General features: G+C 41.4%; 3 protein-coding genes across 5 annotated transcripts in view; 1 reads left to right on the top strand and 2 right to left on the bottom strand.

The window, feature by feature from the left end:
- Positions 1-403: 403 nt before the first annotated feature.
- si:dkey-4e7.3 (inosine-uridine preferring nucleoside hydrolase) lies at positions 404-6,439 on the top strand. Of its 3 annotated transcripts, none has more exons than XM_032529230.1 (7): positions 404-423; positions 2,426-2,520; positions 2,755-2,942; positions 4,129-4,308; positions 4,417-4,528; positions 5,456-5,592; positions 5,733-6,439. In XM_032529230.1, exons 3-7 carry the CDS (start codon positions 2,760-2,762, stop codon positions 6,078-6,080), a joined length of 960 nt encoding a protein of 319 aa, XP_032385121.1. In that variant the 5' UTR covers positions 404-423; positions 2,426-2,520; positions 2,755-2,759; the 3' UTR covers positions 6,081-6,439. The 3 variants fall into 3 exon arrangements, with proteins under 3 accessions (XP_032385121.1, XP_032385120.1, XP_032385119.1); XM_032529229.1 differs by lacking the exon at positions 404-423 and adding an exon at positions 1,235-1,392 and having other exon boundaries at positions 5,733-6,080; XM_032529228.1 differs by lacking the exon at positions 404-423 and adding an exon at positions 1,591-1,706.
- Positions 6,210-8,800, bottom strand: coa5 (cytochrome C oxidase assembly factor 5). Its single transcript, XM_032529289.1, has 3 exons — positions 8,537-8,800; positions 6,941-7,024; positions 6,210-6,728 (listed from the first exon to the last, which is right to left on the bottom strand). Exons 1-3 carry the CDS (start codon positions 8,636-8,638, stop codon positions 6,687-6,689), a joined length of 228 nt encoding a protein of 75 aa, XP_032385180.1. The 5' UTR covers positions 8,639-8,800; the 3' UTR covers positions 6,210-6,686.
- Positions 8,801-9,034: 234 nt separating this feature from the next.
- Positions 9,035-15,429, bottom strand: part of mgat4a (alpha-1,3-mannosyl-glycoprotein 4-beta-N-acetylglucosaminyltransferase A) — a 34,372-nt gene continuing 27,977 nt past the window's right edge. Inside the window, exons 8-16 of the mRNA XM_032529209.1 lie at positions 14,687-14,801; positions 14,081-14,211; positions 13,889-13,996; positions 13,726-13,800; positions 13,459-13,577; positions 12,047-12,125; positions 11,900-11,960; positions 11,608-11,720; positions 9,035-11,481 (exon numbers count right to left, since the gene is read on the bottom strand). Coding sequence (XP_032385100.1) covers positions 11,455-11,481; positions 11,608-11,720; positions 11,900-11,960; positions 12,047-12,125; positions 13,459-13,577; positions 13,726-13,800; positions 13,889-13,996; positions 14,081-14,211; positions 14,687-14,801 — 828 coding nt within the window. The 3' untranslated portion in view covers positions 9,035-11,454. The remainder of the gene's footprint in view (positions 11,482-11,607; positions 11,721-11,899; positions 11,961-12,046; positions 12,126-13,458; positions 13,578-13,725; positions 13,801-13,888; positions 13,997-14,080; positions 14,212-14,686; positions 14,802-15,429) is intronic.

Below are 15,429 nucleotides of genomic sequence, written 5' to 3'. Positions count from 1 at the left end.
CCAATAATCGTGATAATTAATCGTGATCTCAATATTGATCAAAATAATAGTGATTATCATTTTGGCCGTAATCGTTCAGCCCTAGGCTTCTTTCTATGTGTCATATGCCAGACTTGACCTGGTCAATGTCTTTACAGTCAGAGGAACAGAGGGGGAAGGTGAGAGACAATAGGGCCGGTCTTGACCTCTTCACAGGGACAAATAATCCATATTTTCTTAACCTGGCTGCATCATACATAAACAGAAATACATAGTTTTTAACTTTTTATAACTCAACACTACGAGCGGCCGAAATGGGTTTCCACAGGAGGGTGGCTGCTGGCGCCCCCCTTAGAGGTAAGGGAAGAAGCTCAGTCATCCATCCGTGAAGGGACTCGGAGTAGATCCGTTACCGTCGATCCTTCGCGTCGAAAGGAGCCGCAGGTTTGTAGAAACTTGGTAAACTGCAAATATGTGGAATTCAGCCTTCATTGATTTTATTATTTGCATATTTTCATTACCTACGGTCAGCTTGTTTTTATATTGTGTTCACGAGTAATTCCTATATGCTACTAATATACAGTCTATGGCCAGTGCGCATGCACAATGCACGGAGAGGTGGCGGGCTCTGGGGCTTGTTTTCGCCCCAGAGCCCCTACATGAGTCGCCTCTCTTCCTCTCACCCTTCTCTTGCAATCATAGCCAGTTAAAGAAAGGTCGGAATCCCACCAACACTAACCAGTTTCCCATGGATTTGGTGTTTCCCTTTAAGGGTATTTCCGGAAGTTACGTCATTATCATAGATTGTGTAGCGTAGGCTATGACAGAAAGAATCACTTCGAATTTAATTGAAAGCTTAACTCTCTAGCTCTTATGATCAATTAAAAAAAAGTCGCAACACCTATTTGACGAAACCCCCTGAAGTCAAATTAATTGTTTGTTTTTCTTTACTTTAAGATGTTTCGATTAGCCTATTTTGTATTATTAATATTATATAAATTGAATTATTTTATATTTTGTTGTTCAAAGGGTCACTTATTAGGCCTATTACGTGTTTGTGACTGACGTGATATGTACATTTATTTGCTAAATAAAGTTTTAGACAATAGAAGAAGCCTAACTTTAACGTGTGACAGCATAAAAAGAGACTCAAAACGCAGTAAGTATTCGTACTTACGTCTGGATCTTCTAGCTGTCAATGTGTAGACCACATCAGAGACGGTTTAACCGTCTCTGATGTGGTCTACACATTGACAGTTTGATAACAGGTTACAAGTTTCTAGTGTTCAGAAGTAAGGGCAGAGTGAGAGCTCTGTAGATCGCCTCTGCTCTGAGGTTCCCGTCTGCCTGCATGGCGGGGGTACTCCGATGTGTTGGAAACACACGCCGCGTTTTAAGCCTCACCGTGCGGAGGTGAGACGAGGCTTTTACTATGACCTAAAAACTGAAGAAATGTTTAAGGACGTTTCTCAGAGACATAGAGCTTTGCTACTTTTCGTATTTCTTTCTGAAAGCTGTCATGTTAGCCTGTTGTGTTTCTGTGCTTCTTTCACCACGTAGATCAAAGATCGAGGGAAAGACATGAGTTCCCATGGAGTTAAAAAAGCCAGAATTAGCCAAAAGGCTATGGTTTTCATGTGTCGTCCCCTGTCCTCGCTATTAAAACGGCTTTTTAGGAAAAAAGGAAGACCACACAAGCGACACAACATTCTGCACAACACATCACAGTAAGAGAATACAACAAAACAAAGCACTCCTCACCCTAATTAGCACAAGACAAGACGCAACACAGAAGCAGAAAGAACTGCAACAAAGCAAAGCAACTCCGTTGTTGTATACGGTGACACAGCTGTTAAAAACAATAAGAGCAGTACTAAACTAGGAGGAAACAATCTGATAATAGATTAAGAGAATGATTATCAAATCATATAAAATCATCGGCGTTCCACTTGAACCATTGCAACATATTTACTGGAAACGTAGTACTAAGAAGGCACGTAGTATTATGCAGGATTCTAGTCATCCTGCACACCACCTCTTCTCCCACCTTCCATCAGGGAGACGGTTGCTGAGTATCCCAACGCGCACATCACGTTTTAGGGATAGTTTTATATTTTATTTATAATCAGGTTGTTGAATGATAGCGCAGAAGGAAGGAGGGCTGGGGTCTGGATTTAGTTACTTAGCCACTGTTTATTGTGGTGGTTAAATGGTTTTATGTTTTTAAACTATATTATTGTTATTGATTGTTACTGTTGACTGGTGCTGAGAGAGTGTAATAGGGCATACTGTATTTCATTGCTGTGGTACTTGTACTAAAGTGCATATGACAATACATTTTGAACTTGAACTTGAAGCTAAATAATGATTAACTTCATCTTCCCAAAACTCCTCCCATTTAGTCCACTATCCATTTAGTGTCTGTTATCCTTCTCGCTGCTCAAAGGTTATTTGCTGCTGACCATCGGTGGACCCACTCTGTGAGAGGAAGAGTAGCAGCCGGCACACACTACAGTCCATCTTTTTCACACTCAGCTTCAGGTAGGTCTTTGTCTTGGGAAATACGTGCTTCTGGTTCATAGAAGTCCACTGAATTAAACAATCTGCAAAGCTCAACACAACTTTTTACAACAGTGATGTAGGTTACAGGTCAAGTTACATATATCTCCAGCTTACTCATTTACCAGAGGAGTTGTGTGTAGGAATTTAAATGTAGGATTAACAGTCAGAACAGTTGTGTTTTGTTCTTATTGGACTGAAGTATTTGCTCCTCAGGGTCCATGATGGGTAAGAAGCTGCTGGTGGATGTAGATTGTGGAGTGGACGACGCTCAGGCCATCATGTTGGCGCTGGCCGCCCCAAACGTGGAGCTCCTTGGCGTCACGTGTGTGCATGGAAACACCACAGTGGAGAATGTGTGTAAGAACACACTTCGAGTTCTGCAAGCTTGCAATAAACTTGAGGTGGGTGCAGCACGGTTAGTTTTCTATAAAGTGTAGTTATTTTATGATCCAGACATGATTTACTGGGGAATTTTGTGTCTTTTTTTTTAGAAAATGATTTGTGTTTCTCAAGAGTGTCGGAGGAATTTACTGCTGTTGTGTTTGCTGTTTCTAAAACTGCCCAACAATGAGTTGTTGTTCCTCAAACCTCATGACATGAAGCAGGAACTGGAAGAACTACACAACCAGTATGAGCTCAATAAGCTTGAGTAGAAAAGTTGCATGAGTTATGAAGATTAGACTACTGCATTTTAATACCAAAATGAAACAGGAAATGTTCTTTGGTTTTGCTTTCAAAAGGGAAATGAAACCAAATACTTGACATGATATTATTATTATATTAAATCACTGCTTATAACAAACAGTATTACACATAAATCACCTTGTCTCACTCAATGGAAACACCTTTAATTAAACTTGCCAATAATCAACAAGATGTATATCAATCCCATCATACCAGTGCATACAAATTTAAGGCATTAAATGTCCCCAAAAAGTACTTTAGAAAAGCAAAACATTTTATAGTCCAAACTCACTGCCTTTATGGAAACCAGCATAGTATACTATACATTTTTAATTGTGTCCACATTTATTCTTGTATTGGGGTTCAATTCGCTGGCCCCCCACCAATCTGGTTGATGAGAAGGGATTCACACGAGACTTCAATCACATTTCACAAGTTTTTTCACAAAGCAGATATCTGGAGACATAACTCCTACCCAGTTATGTCTGAAAGCAAACTCACAGCATAGCAGATTATGTAGAAAAAACACTCCTTGTTACACACATTCAGTACTTCTCCATATCCTGGGGCCCCTGCCCCAGCCCATTGTGCTGACCCTCAACTCACCCTCCGTCTTCCTGCTTTGTACTGATAAGTGCCCACCTGTGTCGAGTGTGGAGTGTGGCTGAAACCGGGGTGCAATTGCAGCCTAAAATGTAGCAGATAATGTCACACAATGTGCTTTGTTTTTCCCTCCAGCTGTATAATTTGCAATATTAGCTACATTGGTATACATGTTGTCTCTTATGTTTCAAACTCCAAGATATGTCGCATATATGGACAGAAATCAGTTTGGGAGCTGTGTAACAATTATACTGGTATAAATGTTTCCTTGTGGTATGTTTTTTTTTCATCTGGTGCCAGATTCCAGTGTTTAAAGGTGCAGCTAAGCCAATCCTTGGGAACAGCCTCAGTGCGGGACAATTCCACGGGCAGGACGGGTTGGGTGACGCTCCTGACCCCAACGCACCAGGTCTGGACCTGGTTCAGAAGGAGGGCGCTGTGTCAGCCATGATCCGGATTGTCAATGAGAATCCAGGAGAGGTGAGAGACGTGTGAGACAGCTGTATGTATGTATGTATGTATGTATGTGTATGTGTGCGTGTGGTTGTGTGCTTTTTCAGGTCTGTAAGGTTTGGGTTTTTTCCCCAGGTGTCTCTGGTTGCCACGGCACCCCTCACCAACCTGGCTCTGGCTGTAAGAATGGATCCATCTCTACCGAGCAAACTCCGAGGGCTCTACATCATGGGAGGCAACACTGAATGTCAGTAAAATCATAAACTAGGTTTTTCATATGCATTTTAGCAAAATGTGGGGAAGGTGACAGTCTTAATGGGCTAGACAAAGTCAGGTACTCTGACAAAAAGGACTTATTTGAATTAATTATTGTCTTTTGCCATTCATCTCCAATTAGCACAGAAATGACTGTTCTTTATTTCTTGTGTCATTTTCAAAACGACATGAGATAAGACACAACAGAGTTAAACTGAGTGCCAGACATCTTTTACAGTGTGACTAATTTCACTGTGATGAGAGTTGAAACGAGTATTTATTATATATTATTGATAATTGATTATTAATTTAAAGGACCCATGACATGGTGCTCTTTGGATGCTTTTATATGCTTTTCTTCTTACGACTTAAAGATTCCAGATCGGCTGATCTGAGCTTTCATTTTCTCAAAGGCTAAGCAGGATACCCAGGGCTCGGTTTATACCTATCACCATTTTTAGCCACTTGGGGACCATAGGCAGGCCGGGGGAATGCATATTAATGTTAAAAAAACCTCATAAAGTGACATTTTCATGCCATGGGACCTTTAAGCCAATTCTCCAGCAAAACCGCCAATAATTACCTGGTTGAAACTTCCCCAGTGTGAGGATTTTGGGGTTTTGCCTGATCATCTTTGGGTTTTGGACTGTTGGTTGGACAAAAGAAGTTGGGTCAAATATGTCAATATGACATTTCTTTAATTTCAAGTATTATCCAGACATCAACATGAATCAATCAATCAAGACAAGAATAATCTAGAAGGAAAATAATTGTTAGCTGAAGCCCTAACCTTGACCCCCGTGTGTTTGTAACTCTGTGATCAAATTACTTCAGAATTCAAATCCTTGTCTATCAAGTGTTCTCATTATTCTGTCTACATCCTTTAATGGTGGTCGTTTTATGTGGTTTGCGCCTTCAGCTCGAGGAAACACTACAGTGTGTGGTGAGTTCAATTTTGCTGCGGATCCAGAAGCTGCGTACGTTGTACTGAACGACTACCGGTGTCCAACCTACTTGGCCTGCTGGGAGTTTACCTGCTACAGCAAGCTGTCCTGGGTAAGGCTTCTTTTTACACAGTGACGTATACATTTCTCTAATTTTTACAGCACATAGCCCTTCCGATACGTTTACGCATCCAAGGAACTCATGAAAGAACAATTGCCGCTCTGTGTTTACAATTCTCCTGGTGTTGACAGGAGTTTTGCGACACCTGGTTGGCGCAAGACACCGATAAAGCTCGCTTCATGGCACGGATCTTCCAACACAGCATCAAGGTTTCACAAAGCGAACGCTTCCAGAAAGAGTTTGTCGCCGGCACAGGTTTTATTTCCTGCGACTCGTATGCCATGGCAGCCGCCGTAGACGATTCATTCATCACAGAAAGCGACCATTATCCAGTTAGCGTAGAGCTGACGGGCACACACACCCGAGGCATGATGATAGTAGACACTGTGGGCTTCCTGAAAGACGCTCAAAAGGCTTTTATTATGAAGAAGGTGGATATGGAGAAGTTCAAGCAGATGATGATGGCTGCTTTGAAATAAAAGCTGTGCCCACACTAAGCATGTTATAGTTTCCACCCACACATTTTGGCCCAGTTTTCTGTTGAGTTGTAGAAGATGCTTTGGTCTTACTACTCACAATGAGTAATTTTTTCTCCATTTGTATTTTTTGTAATAAACTAACTGTATATAAAACTAACTGACTGCAAACTGTAACTTAGCACTGTCTATAGCAGAAAGTCCAGAACTAAAGAATAATTCTGTATGATGTAATTTGAATATACCTCAATTGTATGATGACCCTATCATAAAAACAGATTTTAAATGTTATACTTGAAATCGTATGTTTCAGTAAGAAGTGTTTCTGATGACAGCGCCTCATTAAAATGTTAAGAGAATCTTTTACATTGTATTATTTCATCACATCAAGTTTCTCAACTCTCGCACGCGCACAGTTTTTCAGCACTACATTTTGTCCTTCAGTTTGCATTGTTCTTTAATATTTGGTAGTCCATTCTTGACACATACTTCAGATGAGGTTGTAAGGCTGCACATACTCTGGCCTATGAGCAGCACTCTTTAGTTTAAATCATTACAAGTATTTACAGTTGCTTCAAGATTCACTCAACCACTTCTTCACATGGTTCCTCAATATCCTTTCCTTCCTCTGAATCTCGACCTTGTGTCCAGCTGTAAGACAGGACAGACATTTGTTAGTGTGCAGCACGCGCTGAAGGCATGAGTCCATTTATCTTTTTACAAGACATTTAAATTAAACATCAGCCATTTGGTTAGTATTCCATATGCTTCTGGTCACTTTGGGAAAGCACAGCTTACAGGCACACCAAGAAATAAGAGAAAACATTTCCTGCTTTCAAAATTACAATGTACTGCTGACTTACCATTGACCTCTTGCACTCAAAGAAGGATGTCTGCAGGGCTTTGCAGTGGCCTTCCTTCAAACACTCACTAGGCATCTTCCCCTCCTCACAAATTAAGAAACCAGTTAGAAAACAGTGGGCACTTCCCATGAGCTAACTGTTCATTTCCTCGCACAAATGCAATGTTTGAACCTGGTCTCAAAGTCAAATTGAGTTAACATGTTAGAAAACACCAACCTCAATATTGTATTTTTGGTGCAGTAACTTAGCTAGCGTTAACTGCAAAGAGCATAGACTGTACACAACTAGCTAACTTAGTTACTAGTTACTTAGCTAGCTAAAGTTGTTACGTTAACGTCAACGATAACTGTAGCTAACTTAAGAAATACTCTTGGCACCGAACAAACATCGATTAGGTTAGGGTTAAATCCATGGATTTATTAAGCGGGTTAAATTGAGGCGTTGGCAAGCAGCTACTGAAGGTAATATCAGCGGTAATCGACGAACGTTAAAACAGTAAACTAACTTCACCTCGGTAATTTCATTATCATATTTATGAATTTATTAAATGGCCCGTTTTTACATTGAGTTTGTCGTGACGTAGAATGACACATGGTGACTGGTTGGGGTTTGGGGAAACATCACCCACGTAACGTTACGGTTCTTACTCCAGAGCCATGTGGACATAGCTAGGTCTGGCAATGGGAAACTACAACTTAGGTACTAGCTAGCTAGCTAGCTAGGTCACGCTAAAGGTCACTTAACTCCAAGCGTTTGTAGATTAACGTTTCTATTACCAACGATGGACCCGCAGCGCCTTGTTTCTCCCCTCTAAGGTACCTCAGATGTTACGACCAGAGAAACCTTAGGCTCGTTCGAGATGAGCCAGGTCTGCGCAGAATCGATCACCGGCGATCGGCGCCCGTTGCATGCCGGTTAGATTTGTGTCCGACTTGATCCCGACTTGCTCTGACGTCATGCACACGTGGGCAACGGAAATCTCACGAGAGCAAGGCGGCCGCAGTTCTGAGACGCAGGCGGCGCAGTTGCTTTTCACCGACTGCAAGAGCCAGGCGGACCCAGGCGGACCCAGAGCATGCTGGGAAACGCCGGCTTCTCAGCTGATTTAACACCTGATTGGTTTACAACATGATGACGTTTTATATAAACTTTTTATTGTTTTTGAATCGGAGCGATTTTAATTGCTATTTGTCTGATTTAAAGACTTATTCTGTCCAGAACACATGTTGTGTGACTGATAGTTAAGTTTAGAAGTCAAAGAGACTAAATCCGTTCAGATCACGGATCATCTCCAGTCTGTTGTTCATTAAAATCAGCAACAGATCGCATGTAGAGCACTTTGCCAGCTACTCTGTCATAACTAAAACAACTGGAGACTGTGTACCAACTGGTATGAGGGTCTGATTATATTTTATAAAATCGGAATCGCACCACAGTGTTTTCATCACTTCCTGTCCAGCCTGAAGGCGGCTGGAATCGGCTGGAAACTGTCCGACTTTACCGCAGCTTTTTGTCACTGCCCCCCGCTGCTACCGCCTGCTCTCGTCCACTTTACAGGCGAGGCGCAGTTCATCTCGAACGAGCCTCTTCTCTTACCTTTACCACGCAGTCGTGCTGAAGGAGACATGCCTTGAAGTCCTCTCTGACACCGGCGCAGGCTCGGGTATCTTCCTCTTTATCCTCATAATATTTCGGCATTGTGCAGAATCCACGTTAACACCAATATTCCCTTATTCATAAATTCACAGGTGCAAAAACTTGGTTAGATAACAGAAGTGACATCAGACATCAACATTATGAAAGCTTTCTGCCACCATGTTTCTGAAACTGCATGATGGGAAAACGGAAGTACGTTGGGGCAAAGAAGTGAACGCTGGGAAGGTTTGTAGTTTTTCTATGTTGATTTTCTTTCTGAAAGTAATGTAGACAGATCATCCATCTGCGAAAAGTTAAAATAATGTGTCAAATGAATTTTCTGAACATGTTTGCAATATATTTACTATGCTTTTACCCTGTTACTTTACAGCAAACCTGGTGATGCAGATGGCATGAGCAATGCAAGTAGAACAAAATCACAACACAGAAAAATGGCCATGACCTCTAACAACTTCTATCATTTATTTCAAAGATGTCCATGAAAAATGATGTCAAAAACATCGGAGGCAGGCATACACATGTACGTGATGAAGGCACATGAACTGATGAGTGTATGGAGTTGTCGATCAATGGAAGAGTTCCTTTTCTTTTTGTCTCCAGTCCAACAATACAGTAGGGGGATCAGAAGGAGATTCATGACCGTTCATGCGGTTTTCATGCAGTTTCTGTTTGTAAGGGGATCCAGGAAAAGAGAGAGAAGTACTGTATCTCTTTCAAAACATGTTCCACCATTTAAGCGACGTGCTCTCATCTTCTCCCAGTTAAAAAAAAAAAAAAAAGAATCTGATGATTCTACTTCCGTTTTCTTGAGTACAGATCTAGCATGGATGATTTGATCAGGGGTGGAGGAGCCTTCTCGGACCAAAAGTGCACTGTTCGTAAACTACAAATAATCTTCCACATGGACAAAATGGTAAGCAAAGATTGGCCTATATCAATTTCACCAAAAGGCACTTTACCACCCCCTTGAATAAACCACAAAGATGTATAATGAGTGAAGTTTCACTTTAAAATTTCTTCAACTCAAAAATTGGCCACACACACTTCAAGTGAATTTCAATAACCTATATGAGTGAGAGAGAGAGAGAAGAGAGAGAGAGAGAGAGAGAGAGAGAGCACATTGCTTTTTTATATATTTACAAATCAGTGAAAGTACTACACAATCTCAACCAAATCAAACAAGAAAATGTGCACATGATCAGTAGTCATAATATTCTGTCTATTGAAAAACAGATACGCACGTGCTTGGGCAAATAGTTTTTACGTAGATTTTGAGAAGTCAGTGAAATAGGCATCTAATATGGGAAGTACAATGTTGAAGGGTGTGATGGTAACAAAACAAATGTGAAAAAAGCAGTGCAAATTACACCGTTCCAGATGATAATCTGGTAACCCCCCCCCCCCCCCTTTTTACCACTGCCTTTTAGCATAACACAGAGATACTGTTCTTTACGTTCAATCACTAATTGGATTGTGTGTTTTAAAAAAATGTTAGTGTTTCCAGCAATCAAAGTGTAGGCAGGAGTGAGAGATTGGAATAATGTTGCTCAGACAATTTTAAGGAACCTGGATATAAGGCACAATTATTTTCAATTTTGAACCACAACTTCAACAGAATCTATTCACAACTCTCCAGCCATTCAGACTTTAAGAAGTGAACATTTACCGTTTTTGTGTAACATTTCGCTTCAAGTGAAAAGAAACTGTCACAGACTGAACCCAGCTACTTGCAACAGCAGACAAAAGCAACTTTGCAAGTAGCTGTAATAATGAAAAAAATTACACAGCAATTTAGACAACAAAAACACAGTACACAAATAAAACATCCTCTGAACTACCATACACGTCTCTTAATAGAATAAAAATATATTTTACCTCTTGTACAAATTAAAGATTTATTTCAAATAAATTAAGTCACCTTCATAGATCGTCATAGCTGTAATAATATATCAATATATTCCTTCAGGAAAATGACGCAAAGGCAATGTCTGATTGGTTTACTATTAGTGGACACTGAGGTCATACACGGCTTGTCAGACAGGAGGTGAAATAGATATGGTGTTATGGAACTTATTTCTTGATGAATTGGGATAGTTTCCACGGAATCTGGCCTACAGTATGGTCAAAGTTGTTACTGACTGGCTACAGGCAGGATTTTGGAACAGTAAGCTCATCCCGAGTTTGTGTTTCAGGACAAGTGGAGTATTTGAGTGTGGCTGACTGTACTCTGGGTGTGAGGGAAACATTGTTGTTTGGGCTGGTGTTGATCTAGAGCTCCGTCATCTCTGTCGAGAACAGAGAGCAACTGGCCGTTACTGATGATAACATTCTTGATCATCATGGGCTTTTGCTGAGGCGCTAGTGGACAGTGCAATGCCCCAGCTTGCCCAAATGTGGCAGCATTGAGAAACAGAGGAGGATTTGGCAGCATCTACACCAATGGCCAGGTGACTGGTTCTCCCTAGACGTGATGATTTGTCCTTTTTCGTCCAAGCATTTTCTGATTGTGTTCTAAGCCGCTGAACAACATAGTCACTTTGAGAGCCAGAGCTGGGAACAGATGTCTTACACACACCGCTGTTGTTCTTCAGGACAGTAGTATTCACATTCTCACAAATGAATTAAGAACACAAGAGTGAGGGAGAGATGCAGAAAGAAATGGAGAAATCGATCGATGAGAAGCAAAACAAGGTACATTAGGAAGAGCAGGGACAGAGAGGTGGCGTTCCTCAGACAAGCAACTCTAGTGGGCTCTAATGACTTCACTGCTGGTTGCCAAGTGCCAGAAGCCCTGCGTAAGCAATCTAGGAGATTTGGGTCCCCCAGAGGCCAGGATTCATGTGCCCGCTCCAGAACAGTCAGCCAGCTATCCTCTTTATATGAATCTACAGGAGGAGAGCAGAGCATCATGTGTTATTGGATAAAACAAGGAGGCAGAATGCATCTGGAGAGAGTGATTTTTATAATTTCATTGGACAGAATATGGACAGGTGTGTATGCGATTGGCTTACTTCACTGAGGATGGCCCACACAGCTGAGTCTTTGACAACTGAAAGCCGAAGTGCTATGATGGGATTAAAAGAAGGATCTACAAATCCCTCTGCCACACCCTTTTCAAACTGACCTGTAGGTTAAAACACACACACACAAAAAGAGAAAAGGGGCTGTGACTGAGAACATTTCACACACTTTTGTGTGTCTATCACTGTAGTCAGTGTGAGTGGGTAAGCCGACCACGAAGTTTCATTGTGTTTATATGCACTCACACACACACGGCACTACGAGACTATCAAATCCACTTACCAATCCTGTAAAAGCGGTCTTCAGTTCGCTTGAACTTCTCTTTGGTCTTCGGTCCAGGTTCCTAACATTTGAACAAATTGAAAGATGGACAGTAGAGTAAAAGACAAGACACACAAGTGTGACCGTTCAGTTTGTGTGTGTTCGTACCGAAACAGGCAGTATTTCCACTGTGGTGTTCTCTATCTTGTCCCCTGGGTGCTCTTGGTTACCACTGCGAAACAGGAATCTGCCAATCAAATCAAGCATTCAGTTATTCATTTTAATATTAACATTCATGGATAAGCATTCTTGCACTTTTCCCCTTATGGTAGCTGCCACACAGATATGCCATCAAATCACTCATGGTTAGTTTTGCAAGTTATGTTTATTAAATGAAAAATGTAGCTTGTAAAAGTATGTAGACCTCCTGTCCCAGCGCTTGTCCCTTGTCCCTCCCGCATTCCCACCACTGAGGTGCTCTTGAGCAAGGCCCTTTACCCCAACCGCTCCAGTGAGCTGCTCAGTGGCCAGCAGATCAGACTGTGGCTGTACTGGGCAGCTTTCAGGTATGAATGCACAACTGTGTGAATGTGACAGGTCGTTGTTGCAAATGAAAATTTGTTGGGTCCAGACTAGATTGATAATAGCCAGACAGATTCTTTTAAGAAAATGAAAAATGAAGGGGTGCCATCAATCCAGAAGTGGGCTTGTGCAATGGCTAGGGTGTTTTCACTTAAAGTTGCACCGTACTTACTTGGATTACATGTTTAACAGACAGAGTAGGAGACAGAGGAAAAATGCCAGACAGACCAACTGCTGATGAGATGTTATCTAAAAGAGTTTGAACCAGTGTCATTTAAAAGCAGAAAAGCACTCCAGAGTCAGACAGTGAAACACTAGATGGCCGTTTTCCCACTCACTGTCACTTGCTTGCTGAGTGACAGTGACAGTCTCACACACTTGTCTTGCTGTCCTAACATTATCTTTACAAAAACAATGGATACATTCATCGCTATGAAATGAATCTCCTCATGACCAAATATTAACATCCTTTTCAGGTCCGCTCTGATCCAAGCTGTCAGCTTTGCCATCAGCTCTCTTTAATTTCACTGTCTTGCTCCCTTTCTACCTCTGGATCCACAGAGAGTAGGAGGCTCGCCCGAGAATGCTTATTTTAGAGCACTCTCATTAGCTCGGCCTGATCTCTGAAGAGACATACAGTGCACGCACGCACACTGTATGTCTCGTCAGGGATCCACACACACACACACACACACACACACACACACACACACACACACACACACACACACACACACCACACACACACACCCCACACACACACACACACACACACACACACACCACACACACACACACACACACACACACGTTAAGTGTGTGTATCACTGAAGGGTATCAGGTGAAAAAAGTGAAAAGACAGATTTCTACATGTGCCTGTATGTGGAAATGTTATTGTCATGATAATGATATATATGCATGCTCACAATATTATTTGAATGCAATCGATAAGAAGCTGTGCACACAAACCACAATCAGATAAAGCCCTTTATATGTACCTCTCTATGTTAACAGGTCGGTCAAATTTGAAGAGGATGTAGTCTCCTGCAGTAGGAGTGATGGCCCAGAAGAAGTCCTCTCCTAGGTACGTCTTCTCTAGCGTGTGACCCTGATACACCTATGTGACACAATACATGTTTTGTTCCACACTGATCACGGATTTTGAAGTTATTGCATTAAACTAATTGTTCTTTGATAGTTATTTTTATGAAGTAGATAAGTGCAATGTAAAGATCGACATATAATAGTTTATGGGCAAATTATACCTTCACTGAAGTGGAAACTTCAGCTGGGGGGTTGACATGCATCTTGTGAAGCAGTGGCTTCAGGAAGTCCTTGTCCTACAGATACAGACAAGAAACCAACATTTCAACACAGAACTAGCCTCAACTGCTAAATGCTAAATGGCGGTGAGGGTGTGAGACTCACTGTGAGTTTTTGGATCTTTCCAGCAAGAGAAGAATGGAGTCCGACGTGTTGAAACAGGGAGGGTCTGAACCGCACACGTAGGCTGGACTTCTGCCGCTCGCAGTGTTTCTTTAAAAAAGGACAAGGAAGAAATGATGAGACCTATTCCTCTTACAATGACACTCATATCTACACAGTAATCACAGTGCATACCGCATCTTTTTCAGGATTGCAGACTTTGACCCAGAGAATATGATCCAGCAGCCAGTCGATGGGCTTTTCCTTGTAGAACATAAAGATGAACTCAACAATGAGGTTCAGGTCAGGAGCCTGGAACATTTTTCCTGGAGGAAAGAGAGAATAAGGGAGGTTTATAGACATTTGTTTATCCTGCACGAAAACAATCAGCATCATTAACAATGAGCTGCTTAAAGCATTAATATGAACAAAAACAAAAAAAAAGAAGAAATGATTCCAACAGTTTACTTGGATTAAAATATACCCGTTCCTCATTTACATATTGTAGTGATGGGTTTAATTTGCATTTGCTTTCCCCTGCCAAATCAAAGTACTTTACAATGACCCAATTTATATGCCGATCAATATAATTTCAGTCTTTTCTTAACTGGCTATTGCAGATCCATCCCCGGTGCATTTAACTGTGATCATATATCCGACAAGAGTTAAGAGAATGATATAATAATCACTTTTGAGAGACCATTTAGCCAGGAATGACATTGTTTGGCATTGCCGATCTTGCTTCATTTGACAGACTCGTGGTGGATGCCCAGTATTGATCATATGCTTAACAAATCGTACCAATGAAGCCCAGCTGAGAGAACTCCAGGATCATCCAGTCCTCTGATGAGAGCTGCAGGGCAAAGTTCTTCATAGTGGCAAAGTAGTTAGGCTTCGCCACAATGTCATCCTCCAGCTGAAGGAACACAGACACAGAAAGAACAAAATGTAAGACAGGAGAAACCAATTTAAGAGTTGGGGTTTAATGTTGATGGAAAAGGGTGAGAGACATGAGGGAGACTACTCTACGTCCACTCAAAGACAACACTCTAAACTGAGCTAAGAAGCACTTGCTACACTAGAGTAGCAGTAGATATCAGACAGGCAATACCTCTTTCCTTCAGGTGAGCGCAGAGAATGGAAATGGCATAACCCACAAAAAGATGATTACCAACACAGTGAAAATAAACCGTGAATGGCTAGCTTTAGCACTTTAAATTTGCGGAGAGTAAATATTCATACAAACGCTCCCAAATTGGACGCCTATTTTAGCCAAGAGGACAGATAAGAGCTGTAGAAGTCTAAGAGGATTAGGCTAAAAATAAGTGAAACTGGCTCTGGTCTGATGAAAACAACACCGGCTCTGATGAATGACTGCAACAACATGCATTTGCTTCTAGTACTCACCATGTTTTAAATTTGGTATGACACGTTCCAACCAAAAAGTAAACCAGTGTTTGCCTGATACCAAGCTTTCACGCTGACACATAAGTAACTGTCTGCAGAGCCCTTCTTAAAATTAGTCCAACAAGTTGCTGTGGTAA

The sequence above is a fragment of the Etheostoma spectabile genome, chromosome 11, assembly GCF_008692095.1.
Source record: "Etheostoma spectabile isolate EspeVRDwgs_2016 chromosome 11, UIUC_Espe_1.0, whole genome shotgun sequence".
NCBI classification, from domain to species: Eukaryota; Metazoa; Chordata; class Actinopteri; order Perciformes; family Percidae; genus Etheostoma; species Etheostoma spectabile.
Note: the sequence above shows the minus strand (reverse complement) of the source record. Positions and strands in the feature narration are given on the sequence as shown.

Coding starts and splice junctions, on each gene's coding strand:
- si:dkey-4e7.3 (XM_032529228.1), top strand. CDS start 1,606: ATGGTTTTCATGTGTCGTCCCCTGTCCTCGCTATTAAAACGGCTTTTT. Junction 2,521..2,754: donor TTTTTCACACTCAGCTTCAG/GTAGGTCTTTGT, acceptor TTTGCTCCTCAG/GGTCCATGATGGGTAAGAAG. Junction 2,943..4,128: donor AAGCTTGCAATAAACTTGAG/GTGGGTGCAGCA, acceptor ATCTGGTGCCAG/ATTCCAGTGTTTAAAGGTGC.
- coa5 (XM_032529289.1), bottom strand. CDS start 8,638: ATGCCGAAATATTATGAGGATAAAGAGGAAGATACCCGAGCCTGCGCC. Junction 7,025..8,536: donor AGCACGACTGCGTGGTAAAG/GTAAGAGAAGAG, acceptor TTAATTTGTGAG/GAGGGGAAGATGCCTAGTGA. Junction 6,729..6,940: donor TTGAGTGCAAGAGGTCAATG/GTAAGTCAGCAG, acceptor CCTGTCTTACAG/CTGGACACAAGGTCGAGATT.